General features: G+C 49.7%; 1 protein-coding gene across 5 annotated transcripts in view; it reads left to right on the plus strand.

The window, feature by feature from the left end:
• MAP2K4 (mitogen-activated protein kinase kinase 4) overlaps positions 1-12886 on the plus strand; it is a 106519-nt gene that overhangs the window by 72009 nt on the left and 21624 nt on the right. For all 5 annotated transcript variants that reach the window (XM_074607131.1, XM_074607130.1, XM_074607134.1 and 2 more), the window contains 3 exons: positions 8531-8650; positions 10340-10391; positions 10784-10911. In XM_074607131.1, coding sequence (XP_074463232.1) covers positions 8531-8650; positions 10340-10391; positions 10784-10911 — 300 coding nt within the window. The remainder of the gene's footprint in view (positions 1-8530; positions 8651-10339; positions 10392-10783; positions 10912-12886) is intronic.

Here is a 12886-nt window from a genome sequence, read left to right on the forward strand (position 1 = left end):
AGGTAAATCCATTCTATTTCAGTTTAAAGCCGTTGCCCCTTGACCTGTCGCTATAGGCCCTGGTAAAAAGTCTTGCTTCGTCTTTCTCACAAGCACCATTTATATATTGAAAGGCTGCAATAAAGTCTCTTGGAACCTTCCCCAGACTGAACAACCCCAGCTCCCTCAGCCTGTCTTCACAGCAGAGGTGTTCCAACCCTTGGATCGTTTTATGGCCTCCCCTGGACCCACTGTACCAGGTCCACGTCTGCCTTGTGCGGGGGAGCCCAGAGCTGGATGCCGTGCTCCAGGTGGGGTCTCACATGAGTGGAGTTAGAGGGGGAGATTTACCTCTTTTGACCTGCTAGCCACACTTCTTGTTATGCAGCCCAAAATACAGTTGGCTTTCTGGGCTGCAGGCACATATTACTGGCTCATACCCAATTTTTCATCCACCAGTATCCCGAAGTCCTTCTCTGCAGGGCTGTTGTCAATCCATTCATCCCCCAGTTCTTATTTATACCGGTGAGTGCCCCAACCCAGGTGCCGGATCTCGCACTTGTTGAACTTCCTGAGGTTTCCCCCGGCCCCATGAAGCCAGAGGATTTCTCTGTATGCACCATTGAGAGCCCCGACTCCCGCAAACGCGCCCAGAGCTTCCCGCATCAGTCGTCCGAGATGCTGTATTGAAGAGGGTCTGGTTACTCGTGTCCATTTCTTACCTCTTAAAGTAGTACTTGCTAGGTGCGGGAGGAAAACAGCTGATTGCTAGGATTTCTGCAAAGATTTCACTTGAGTCACTTCATTCTGGTGAGGGGTGCTAAGTTGTAGGGCTGCATTGGGCAACACTAAGGCTTTTGCCCCAAGTGTTGCTGTTTGGAGGGTTTTTAGGTCTAAGAAAAAAAAAGCAACCTTCTTTTCCTGCATGTGTGCTGAAAGTTTTACAGCTAATCTAGTTTGAGACAGTACCTGTAAGGCTGGGAATATTTGGTTATTTATCATGACCACACTAATTGCTCTTCAAAAGTAACTTTTCCTGTTACTTTTCTTCTCAAGAGAAGAGGAAAAAAGCCTCTTTTGACTCGGGATCTCAGCAGTGAGTTTTACACAGTGTGAATGTAGCCAAGCCAAGTTTAAACAAACAAGCTCAATAGCTGATAAAATTATTCAATGAAAAATTCATAGCAAGTCGCAAACTATGCCTGGGAAGGCAGGGGAATTAGTCTGTGGGGAGCTTCTGTTGGTAGGAGAGAAGAGCTAGTGTGGATGGGTCAGTAGCACAGTGCTGGTAGTAGAGAAGAGCTAGTGTGGATGGGTCAGTAGCACAGTGCTGACGTTGGTGTGAATTGTGGACAAATCCTGGGTTGGTTGATAGAAGGTGTTTGTTCTCTTTGCTATTGATGCACAACACTCCCTTTCTGTGGAAGTCTTCGCCTGTGTTGGCATTACTCAAGGTATCTGTCCCCATGAGCAGTCCCCGGTCCATAGGAAAAGGGTATATAAGGATATACAAGGGTGATGACATTGTTCATTCTCTCTCACTAACGTAGATGCAACTTGGATAAAAAGTTGGCCGCTCCCTGCAGTGCGCTAATCTGCTGAGCCTTCAGGGTTGGTATCACAGAATGGCTGGGGTTGGAAGGGGCTTCCGGAGTTCACCTTGTCCAACTCCCATGCTCAAAGAGGGCCACCTAGGGCCACTTGCCCGGGGCCATGTCCAAATAGCTTTTGAGTAGCTCCAGGGATGGAGACTCCACAGCCTCCCTGGGCAATCTGTGCCAGCGCTCAGTCGCCTTTTGTTACGGTTTAACCCGTCAGGCAACTAAACACCGCCCAGCCGGTCACTCGTTCCCCTGGGGGGTGGGGGAGAGATTCGGAAAAAAGGTAAAACTCGTGGGTTGAGATCAAGACAGTTTAGTAGGACAAAAAAGGAAGGGAAAAGAATAATAATAATAAAAGAATATACAAAACAAGTGATGCACAGTGGGGTTGCTCACCACCTGCTGACTGATGCCCAGCCAGTCCCTGAGCAGCAGCTGCCACCCCCCCGGCCAACTGCCCCCAGCTTTATGTGCTGAGCGCGACACCGCATGGTATGGAATATCCCTGGGGTCAGCTGTCCCGGCTGTGTCCCCTCCCAGCTTCTTGTGACCCCCAGCCCATCGCTGGTGGGGTGGTGCGAGAAGCAGAAAAGACCGTGACACTGTATAAGCGCTGCTGAGCGGTAACCGAAACATCCCAGTGTTACCAGCACTGTTTTCAGCACAAATCCAAAACATAGCCCCATACTAGCGACTACGAAGAAAATTAACTCTGTCCCAGCCAAAACTAGCACACCTTCGCAGTGAAAAAGTGTTTCCTGACACTCAGAAGGAACCCCTGTGCTTCAGTTTGTGCACATTGCCTCCGGCCCTGTCACTGGGCACCACTGGAAAGAACCTGGCTCCATCCTCTGTGCACCCTCCCCTCAGGTATTTATATACATTGATGAAAGCCAACCGCATCCTGGGCTGCATCAGAAGAACCGTGGCCAGCAGGTCGAGGGAGGTGATTCTCCCCCTCTGCCCTGCTCTGCTCTGGTGAGACCCCACCTACAGTACTGCCTCCAGCTCTGGAGCCCTCAGCACAAGAAGGACATGGACCTGTTGGAGCGGGGCCAGAGGAGGCCACGAAGATGGTCCGAGGGCTGGAGCCCCTCTGCTGTGAGGACAGGCTGAGAGAGTTGGGGGGGGTTCAGCCTGGAGAAGAGAAGGCTCCAGGGAGACCTTAGAGCGGCCTTCCAGTCCCTAAAGGGGGTCTACAGGAAGGATAGGGAGGGACTCTTTATTAGGGAGTGTAATGATAGGACGAGGGGTAACGGTTTCAAACTGAAAGAGGAAAGATCTAGATTAGACACTAGGAAGAAATTCTTTGCTGTGAGGGTGGTGAGCCCCTGGACCAGCTTGCCCAGAGAAGCTGTGGCTGCCCCATCCCTGGAGGAGTTCAAGGCCAGGCTGGATGAGGCTTTGAGCAGCCTGGTCTGGTGGGAGGTGTCCCCGCCCAGGGCAGGGGGTTGGAACTAGATGATCTTTACGGTCCCTTCCAGCCTGAACCATTCTGTGAGATCCCCCTGAGCCTTCTCTTCTCCAGCCTGAATAGTCCTGGCTCCCTCAGCCTTTCTTCACAGCAGAGATGCTCTAGTCGCTCAGTCATCTTTGTGGCTCTTTGCCGGACTCTCTCCAGTATGACCATGTCTCTCTTGTACTGGGGAGCCCAGAATTGGACACAGCACTCCAGGTGTGGCCTCACCAGTGCTGAGTCAAGGGGAGGGATCACCTCCCTTGACCTGCTGGCAATGCTTTGCCTAAGGCAGCGCAGGGGACCATTAGCCTTCTTTGCAGCAAGGGCACATTGCTGGCTCGTGGTCAACTTGGTGTCCACCAGGACCACCAGGTCCTTTTCTGCCAAGCTGTGTTCCAGCTGGGTGACATCTTCGTGACGTGTTTGATTGTCCACTGGGAACTGAGGACTCTACATTGAGAACTTGAAGCAGCCTAGTTGCTGGTTAAGCAGTTTTTGTGTATATCCTGGGGACGGGCAGCGGTATTTTGAATGAAATGTGCAGGCTGTTCCTGGACGTTTTTTGGAATGCCTACAAGATGTGCATTAGCATCTGGTAATTTAATACACAATAAGGACTAAAATATATTCTTTGGAAGAATAGCTCTAACAGGAAGAGAAAATTAAAATGTCTCTTCCGTCATTTTATAATTGGAAATCAACCTGAGCTAAGAGCATAAATTAAAGAGAAACTTCCATTAAGACCGTTCTGTCCTCACAATTCACGATGAAGCAGAACTTTCCCATGCGCATCAGCACTTTTTTGTATTTGATCAGAAAGGGGGTGGGTGACCCAGACGTCCCTGTCAGTCTTCCTTTTTGTTGTCAGTAAAATTCATCAACTTTGCCAGTAGATAAGTCCTTTCAAGTCCCAGGAGGAGATAAGAATTTGTAAAGTTTTGAATCTTGCCCCCAGCCTTAATGAAGCTGCATGATTGAAAAAGTCTGTCATCTCTTTTCATTGATCTTGCTGACATGAATTCAAGCTGATCAGGTAGATTTTTATGTTACCAGATCAATAAATGCCCACCCACATCCAGGATTTCTACACGGCATATGCTGGAGGAGACCAAGTAACCCAAGTCTTTCCTGGTGCTTCTGAATCATGTACAGTTTTTTTTAATGCTTAAATTAACATTGGATAACAATTTACTGTACATGTTTGAGCGTTCAGTAACACATGTATCCCAGCCCTGCAGATGCACAGGGTACGTTGTGAAGCTTTTGGGGTGATGATGGTTCTAATAAGGTTGCCTGTTGTTTCGCTTCAGTTTGCATTTGCTTTTTATGTAAAGCAGGTCAAAACAGAAACCGTTTTTTGAATGGTCCTGCAGCCAGTAGAACGAGTCCATCTTTGCGGGTAGCTTGCGAGGGTCTGGCGTGGTTCCAGTTCACTTGATTTATGCACATCCCTAGTACTGGATCCACGTTATTTTCCATGAGCTGCTCTCAGTAACATGGAAGTGCCTCAACTGAACTTTGCATTTGTGGAAGAAGGAAGATTGCTGCATGTGTTGCCTAATTCCATTTCTGCAGTTTAAATCTGAGCGGGTCCTGAGCCTAATTCATCCATAGCCAGTCTGTCATTCTCCGGCAGCCTGAACTCACCTTTCTCCACGTCTTCTCAAATGCCGGTCCTGTCCTCTGCCTGTTGCACTGCACTTGCCTCTTTCATGGTGGTGTCTCTGCTTCCGTATCCAGCACAGCACCTTTTTGATCAGTCCCTTACAGAATCACAGAATCATTTAGGTTGGAAAAGACCCTTGGGATCGTCGAGTCCAACCATCAACCCCACTCTACAAAGTTCTTCCCTACACCATATCCCCCAACACCACATCTAAACGACTCTTGAACACATTTAGGGATGGAGACTCCATCACCTCCCTGGGCAGCCTATTCCAGTGTCTGACCACTCTTCCTGGGAAGAATTTTTTCCTAATGTCCAGTCTAAACCTACCCTGCTGCAGCTTGAACCCATTCCCTCGTGTTCTATCGCTAATTACCTGTGAGAAGAGACCAGCCCCAGCCTCTCTACAGTGTCCTTTCAAGTAGTTGTAGAGAGTGATGAGGTCTCCCCTCAGCCTCCTCTTCCTCAAACTGAACTGTCCCAGCTCCTTCAGTTGCTCCTCGTAAGATTTATTCTCCAGGCCCTTCACCACCTTCGTTGCCCTCCTCTGCACTCGCTCCAGCACCTCGATATCTGTCTCGTATTGAGGTGCCCAGAACTGGACACAATACTCAAGGTGTGGCCTCACCAGTGTTGAGTACAGGGGGACAATCACCTCCCTGCTTCTGCTGGTCACACTGTTTCTAATACAAGCCAGGATGCCATTGGCCCTCTTGGCCACCTGGGCACACTGCTGGCTCATATTCAGACACTTGTCAATTAGAACCCCAGGTCCTTTTCTGCCAGGCAGCTCTCCAGCCACGCTTCCCCAAGCCTGTAGCAATGCATGGGGTTGTTGTGGCCCAAGTGCAGGACCTGGCACTTGGCCTTGTTGAACCTCATACCATTACCGTTGGCCCATCGGTCCAATCCATCCAAGTCTCTCTGTAGGGCCTCCCTATCCTCATGCAGATCAACACTCCCGCTTAACTTGGTGTCATCTGCAAACTTGCTGATAATACACTCTATGTCCTTATCAAGGTCATCAATAAAGATGTTGAACAGAAATGGTCCCTACACTGAGCCCTGAGGGACACCACTTGTGACCGGCCGCCAGCTGGATTTAACTCCATTGACCACCACTCTTTGGGACCGGCCATCCAGCCAGTGCTTGATCCAGCAGATCGTATGCTCATCCAGGCCATGAGACGCCAGTTTTTCCATGAGAATTCTATGGGGAACAGTGTCAAATGCTTTTCAAAAGTCTAGGTAGACAATATCCACAGCCTTTCCCTCGTCCAATAATCGGGTCATCTTGTCGTAGAAGGAGATCAGGTTCATCAGGCAGGACCTGCCTTTCCTAAACCCATGCTGACTAGGCCTCATCCCCTGGTTGTCCATTATATGACTTGTAATGGCACTCAAGCTGATCTGCTCCATGACCTTCCCTGGCACCGAGGTCAGACTGACAGGTCTATAGTTTCCTGGATTCTCCTTTCTTGTAGATGGGCGCTACATTTGCTACCCTCCAGTCCATTGGGACCTCCCCAGTTAGCCATGACTTCAGGTAGATCATGGAAAGCGGCTTGGCGAGCCCGTCTGCCGACTCTTTCAGCACTCTTGGATGTAACCCATCCGATCCCATAGACTTGTGCGCATCCAAGCGGTGTATCAGGTCACTGATCACTTCCTCTTTAATTGTGATGACCTCGTTGAGCTTCCCCTCCCTGTCTCCTAGCTCACGAGGCTGGGTGCCCAGGGAACAGCCAGTTCACTGCTAAAGACTGAGGCAAAGTAGGCGTTGAGCACCTCAGCCTTTTCCTCATCCTTTGTGACTATCCTCATCCTTTGTGACTATCCTCATCCTTCTGCTTTGTTTTGGGTGAAATGCGTGTTTTCTGGGCTCAGGCTTGTAGCAGCCATTTTGCTTGGCTGGATGACGTTAGCTCCCGCTCTACCTCTGTGCTGATGTAAGAAGCCTGGTGCCAAATGAGCAGTGTAAAATGGGGCTGCCCGTGGCTCTGAACCCATAGTTGCCTTCCACAGCCACCGCGCTGGCAGCTCAGCCTTTCCCAGGAAAGCTGATCCATTATTCTCACAAGGGAGAGTCTCTCCTCTCGGAGGCGGCATCCCTCCTTCGGCAGCAAGCGGTGGTGGATTCGCTGTCACTGAAGCAGCGGTGCCGGTAACGCTGGTGGCACGTGGGACGCTTTCTGGCCGCTTGCTGTCTCTACAGCTGGAAACAGCCTCGCAGGTGCGTGAGCAGCCCCAGACCAAGCTGGGTGGCACCGCAGCCTCTGCTGATGCTGGCGTGCAGCGTCTGACAGCACCTTTCCTCTTCCCGCTAAACCAAGCACTCGGGCTGGAGGCATCTTAGCAGATGCAGTACCTTGGCTTGTGTGTCACAGGAGGTCATTCTGAGTCATCGGAAAAGCCCTTTTTAGCCTTAAAAGCTGGGGCTCTTCAAGTTTTTTAATCATCAGAATATAACCTGAGAATGGCCGCTGGCTCTCACGAGCACTGGGAGCTTGCTTCAAACAGAAGTGACTTGGGTGTGCAGTGTGGGAGCACGGGGCTTTGCCACGCCTCCAGCATGTCCATACCTAGGTTTTTTTCCGAATTTCATTTCCATGTGTTAACATAGAGTTTAGTTGGTTTGCGTTTTGTCTGGTTGGGAAAAATCTGCGTTCTGTAGGATAATTAATTGGGGAAGTTTCTCCTCTATTTGTTGCTTCTATATCACAAGAGTGTGCAGCGTATTCGTAACCAGAGAGGCATCCCGTGCTCTGACCCCCCAGGCAGCCAGGGCCATGCTGCCTGCACCAGCTGCTGCTCCCCACGCGAGGGTTTTGGGTGGTGTGTAGCCAGGAGGAGACAACCAGACTAATCACCTCCATTCCGGCACATAGCTTTTGCCACCTAACGCAGTTTTAAAACTCAATGTAATGTGGCCTGTCAATGATAGGTGGGAGTACGTCGTTTCTGGTGAGAACGTGTCTAGTTCTTGTATTTTAGTATATCTAGCAATGAAGAGTTGCCTGAAGTGCGTGAGAGTCTACAGATAGAACTCACACAAAGCCTTCTGGAGGTGGAATGTTCAAGAAAATTGAAATAACCAAGATCGATGCATGGCTAAGCTGTTCATCACCGTATGCTAGACACAGACTAAAGCAAAAGATTAAGTCCTTTTGTAGGTCCTCTTTGTGGGGATCCATTCCTCATCCGCAGCAATTCCGTTGTGAGTGGGTAGATTTACAGATCTTGGGAGAGAATTTATTAAAAAGATTTGTTATTCTTCTATGACAGCTAGGCTTAGCTTGATTTAACGCAGATACTAATATGTTTTACAATTTTCTGCCTTTAAATAGTTTAACTACAAGATGCAAATCAACAAAACCTCCCATGTACTTGAATTTTTTTTTTCATTTTCTCTTGCTTAGATGACATATTTGAATGTGGTGTGAAACGTCCTCTGTCCTCTGCAGGGTTGTCATAAACTGCAAGGGATTTTTTTAGTCTTACTGTGCATGCTCGTGTCTCACTGTGCCTTCTGGAGAGCCAGGTAGTTTTTGAGACTTGGATTCATCTAGGTTCAGGCATCTAAAATGTAACGTCAGGTCTGAGCTGGTCAGCCAGATTCCGCTGCTGGGGAGTGCAGTCGGGGAGAGGTATGTAGAGGGGTGACTCTTCCATTGCTAAAATAAATCAAGATCAAGTCCATCCTTCCTGTCAAATGCTTGTTGCCATTCATGTGTGTTACTGGATTCAGAGGATCTTTTTATGCTCTCATGGTTTTTTGTTTCTTGTTTTAGCCTGGCAGTAACGCAAAGTCTTTTCTCTTTCCAGGGTGACTGTTGGATCTGTATGGAGCTCATGTCTACCTCGTTTGACAAGTTTTACAAATATGTATATAGTGTATTAGATGATGTTATTCCAGAAGAAATCTTAGGCAAAATCACTTTAGCTGTGAGTATTTTGTTAAACCTTTTCTTTTTATATGTTTTTGAAGCTAATGTGAAAAATTCAGATCTCTCTCACTTACACGTGAGGTTGATCTGCATGCAGCAGAGCTGCTGTTCTGCTGCTGCACCACGGTTTTAATGATCCTTGAGTATATTCTAACTTTCCGGTATTGCATGATGGAAAAGCAGGTCCGGGGGTTTGTAATCAGTTCGTAAAGACACCCCAGGACTGGCTTCCTTCTCTATCTGCTTGAACATCGGTGCTGCAGCATAGACATCAGCCCCGTCCTCAGGCATCGCTGCAATGTGGGCTAGCGGTGGCGTCAGTGGAAGCTGAGCACAGGTTGTCTTATCCCAAGGAAGGCGCCTAAAATAGATCAATTGTCTCCCCTTCCCTTGTTTGTAAAGTGGAGAAGGGATTGGGCATTTATAGCCAGGACATGTGAACTCCAGCAGACCATTAAAGAGGAAGGGTCTGGTCTCAGTACGTTGCCTGCCCTCTCTCTCGAGTCAGTGTGGAGAGGTTGGTGGCTCTGTACAGAAGCTGAGTTTCCATCTCGTGGTGCCTTTGGTGGTGAAGTGAAGTGAGATGAAGCTCACCCAGGGTGTCTGAGTGCGGCCCTGCTACGCAGAGCCCCGTGTCTCCCTTTACGGAGCTCTGTAGAATTGTCCTTGGCTTTACCCCAGGGTGAAGAGCTGTGAGCTTCTGCTTCACCCACTTGAGGGTTGGGGCAGAAACTTCTGGCAGGGTCAGCTGGGATTTAAACCAACATTCAGTCACTATGTCCAACAGGCTTTCTCTTGCTGAAGCTTAGATCCAAGGAGGCCGTCCAGTCCCATTCCACTGCGGACCTGCCTGAAAGTCAGTTGCTGCTTTGTTGTTCAGAGACGTAGTGGGTTCTGCTGCCAGAGCAGAAACCTGCACTGGAGGAGCAAGGTGGGCGGCGAGGAGGAGACGGCACTGCGCCTGCCCCAGGGCCTGCCAGAGCTTTTCATGACCTAAACACTTGAATTTGGGGTTGGGCGAGCCCGAAGGACCAGTCTTTTGGGAGTTGTTCCTCAGTGCTAGACTTATCCTTGCTGTGGCACAGCTTCAGAGAGCTTTGCAGCACAACACAAACACCCTCTTGCCATCCTCTTCAAGGCAGTCTTTTGGCCGTAGGTTTCACTGATCTTTTCAGCAGAAGCGAAATGAATTAAAGTGGTGAACTTTCAGGGTTTTTTAAAATGATCCTGTGAGATCAGGCTCCCTTAGCGTCTCTTCCATTTGAGGGTGAATGGCTAAATCAGAGCAGCCTCCTCTGCTGCTCCTCACGCTGCTGCTGCTCCGGCAGTGGAATGGGAACAGTTGTTACCTACTGAAAAAGTACGGCATAGGGCTTGAAATAAGTTCTTACTCAAGACAATTAACATCAGAAATTGCTTGACTTCACCTCTCGCTCCCCTCTCCCAGAGTGTGATCTTCCCAGGTTAGAGCAAGTGGTATGTGTTTGCTCAAGCACATGCCCTCTCCGATACCACCTTCTGTTAGCAGGAAAGATTGTGAGAAAAATGCTTTAATTACATGGCATATTACAGATTGATACCTCAACACGTTAAATGTTTTTCCCCCCTGTTCTTGGAGCTCCGAAAGTTTAATGACCACAGGAATCTTACGACATTTGCTTATTTTTCATCTGTTTTTCTTTCCTAGACTGTGAAAGCACTAAACCACTTAAAAGAAAACTTGAAAATCATTCACAGAGGTGAGTTCATGTCTTTTCTTCTTGCCTACAGAAATACTTGCAAGGATTTTCAAGCGGCCTTTGCTTCAAGCCAAAGTGTAATTAGCACGCGTACTACTGCGAATGTGAATACAGGTTTTGCACAAGTGTGTCCCCAGTGGCTGTTCCATTGCCCCTTTGGTCTGTGCTTTTCCATAAAAGCGTGGTTTCAAGGTTGTTGGGTGTCCGGCTCTGCCTCTGGGCACATGGTGTCTTCGGGGCTGGCTCCATCTCCTCTTGCTGCCGGTCGGGATGCCCAGCGATGGCGAGCGTGTCCACGCGCGGCACTGCCGGTGTCCATTCTCTGCAGCTGCTGTGCTTGAAATGGAAACCCACAGCAGTGGCTTACCGGTTTCAATTTCTTTCCCTTGCAGACATCAAACCTTCCAATATTCTTCTGGACAGAAATGGAAATATTAAGCTCTGTGACTTCGGCATTAGCGGACAGCTTGTGGACTCCATTGCCAAAACGCGCGATGCGGGGTGCCGGCCGTACATGGCGGTGAGTGGGGCTGAGCTGGCGTGCCCGTGGGCTGGGCAGGACCGTACCCTCCTTCTGCAGGCCTGGCTCGGCGCGGCCTTGCCTGTCGCCTGACTCAAGTGTCAGCCTGTTTCCCGTGGGATGAGCACCCCCTTCCCAGATGAAACCAAGCTCTGGATTGAGCACTGCTGCTGGCAGTGTCAGCAGAGGCATCCAGGCTGTGGCAAAGTGACCAAATTCCCCTTTTTTTGCTGGGTTCCTCTGCTGCTGCCAGTGGCACTGGACCAGAGAGTTCTCTGTGCCTTCCAGCAGCGCCCGCTCACACTCCAAAACAGCGCACGGAGGAGGCAGTGCCGTCTGTGTGCGGGGTTTTCTTGGTCTGCAAGAATCCATTTGCCACGGTAAGATTATGTCACAGGAGTTACTGCAGAGCACAATTACAGTGATTTTTGCAAACCACTTTAATTCCAAAGTGTGCCATAACTTAAATCCAGAAGAATGTGATTCTGGAGGGCAGCGGTAGCGGAGCAGCTGTGTGGAAATTGCTTGGGCTGAGCCGTGGCTCCTGGGAGTCTGTCCTGCACATTGCGTCCTGCCCCCTCCCAGGGAGAAAAGCTGCGGTGGGGATTTTCAAAGCTGTCTGAGGGTTTTAAACACTTCTGTGCATCAGGCTCCTTTGAAAAGGCATCTCTTGGTTTCACGTGAGCTGAGGGTGCCTTGCACAGGGAGCTGTGTTTCTGCTGCTGTCAATGCAACTTTCATTTCAGTGGACTGTGTTTAACTCTCATTACTTGTGTTATGGCTCTATATGCTGAAAAATACTGGTTTTTGAACACTCCTATCTGCCACCAAGGAAACAAAAAAGGAAAATCTCCTGTAAGATACAGTGCACATCTGGTCCAGGGAATGGCTCTCATGTGGCTTTTATCCGACTGTGGTGTCCAAGGCAAAACCTGTATGCCCCATCCTGACCTGGGCAAGCACAGCTTCTGGGTTTTAGAGCATTTGACCTTTTCCATTCGCTGTCCTCGTGGCAGAGGTGCTTACAAAACGAGCTGTAAAGAAGAATACAGATGAGATCTGTTATTGGAGACCAGTGCTGTGATACAATGAAGTGTGTGCGAGCCCCCGAGCTACGTAATGTAGTGAAATGGGGCAGTTTGTTTAAATAAAGACCTCATGAGGCTGGAGAGCGGGCAGAGGCCGGTCTCTGCTCTGAGCACTTCTGGCAGGTGCGTGGAGGTCCCTGCAGGGAAGGGGATGGTCAGAGCTGCCCGGTCTGTGGGGCTGGTGGGGCGCTGAGGGCAGCAGCACAGAGGGGTGCCCCGGACGGGCGGGGGCCGCTGCAGGCTGAGCTCGTCTCACCCCAGCCCTGGGTGTTTGCATCTCAGACCGCAGGCGCTTCTGATCGCATCCCTCAGCGGAGTTATGACCGTTGTTGACTTTTCCCTGTCCTCTGAGGTGTTTATCAGGTCTGTAAATAGGGCTCTTGAAAAATTGCTCGCTCCTGTCCCCCTCCCAAGTTCAATGGGCTATAATTATGGGAATTAATGTCCCTACTTTTTCTTAAAACCGTGGGTAGATGGTTAGCTTTGCACAGGCTGTTGGTTTAGTCACCGCAACGTGTCTGTAAATAGCTGCGCTGCTTCATTTCCCCGGGACTCGGGTGGGTGGGTGCTGCTGGTAGCCCCTTGTCTTTCCTCCCTGTCTGTGCGTATCCACCCTGCTCTTTGTGCATCTCCGTCACCAGCTCCAGACTCTGTTGGATTTTTAAGTGAGCAGAAGTGTTTCAATTCAGTTTGTGATTCTAAGAGCCTTGGCACGGTATAGGGTTTGTGGGACGAGCCAGCAGCTGGCAAGCAGTGTGGGAGATGGCTGGCCTCTTCCCTCCTGCTCTCCGGATTCGGTGACTCCTCTCCAAGTACATGAGCATTTCCACGTACTGGGAAGCCTGGGAAATGGGGAGATGTCCCCAGCATGCAGGCACATCTGCCAG

Source organism: Larus michahellis, chromosome 14 (genome assembly GCF_964199755.1).
Source record: "Larus michahellis chromosome 14, bLarMic1.1, whole genome shotgun sequence".
NCBI classification, from domain to species: Eukaryota; Metazoa; Chordata; class Aves; order Charadriiformes; family Laridae; genus Larus; species Larus michahellis.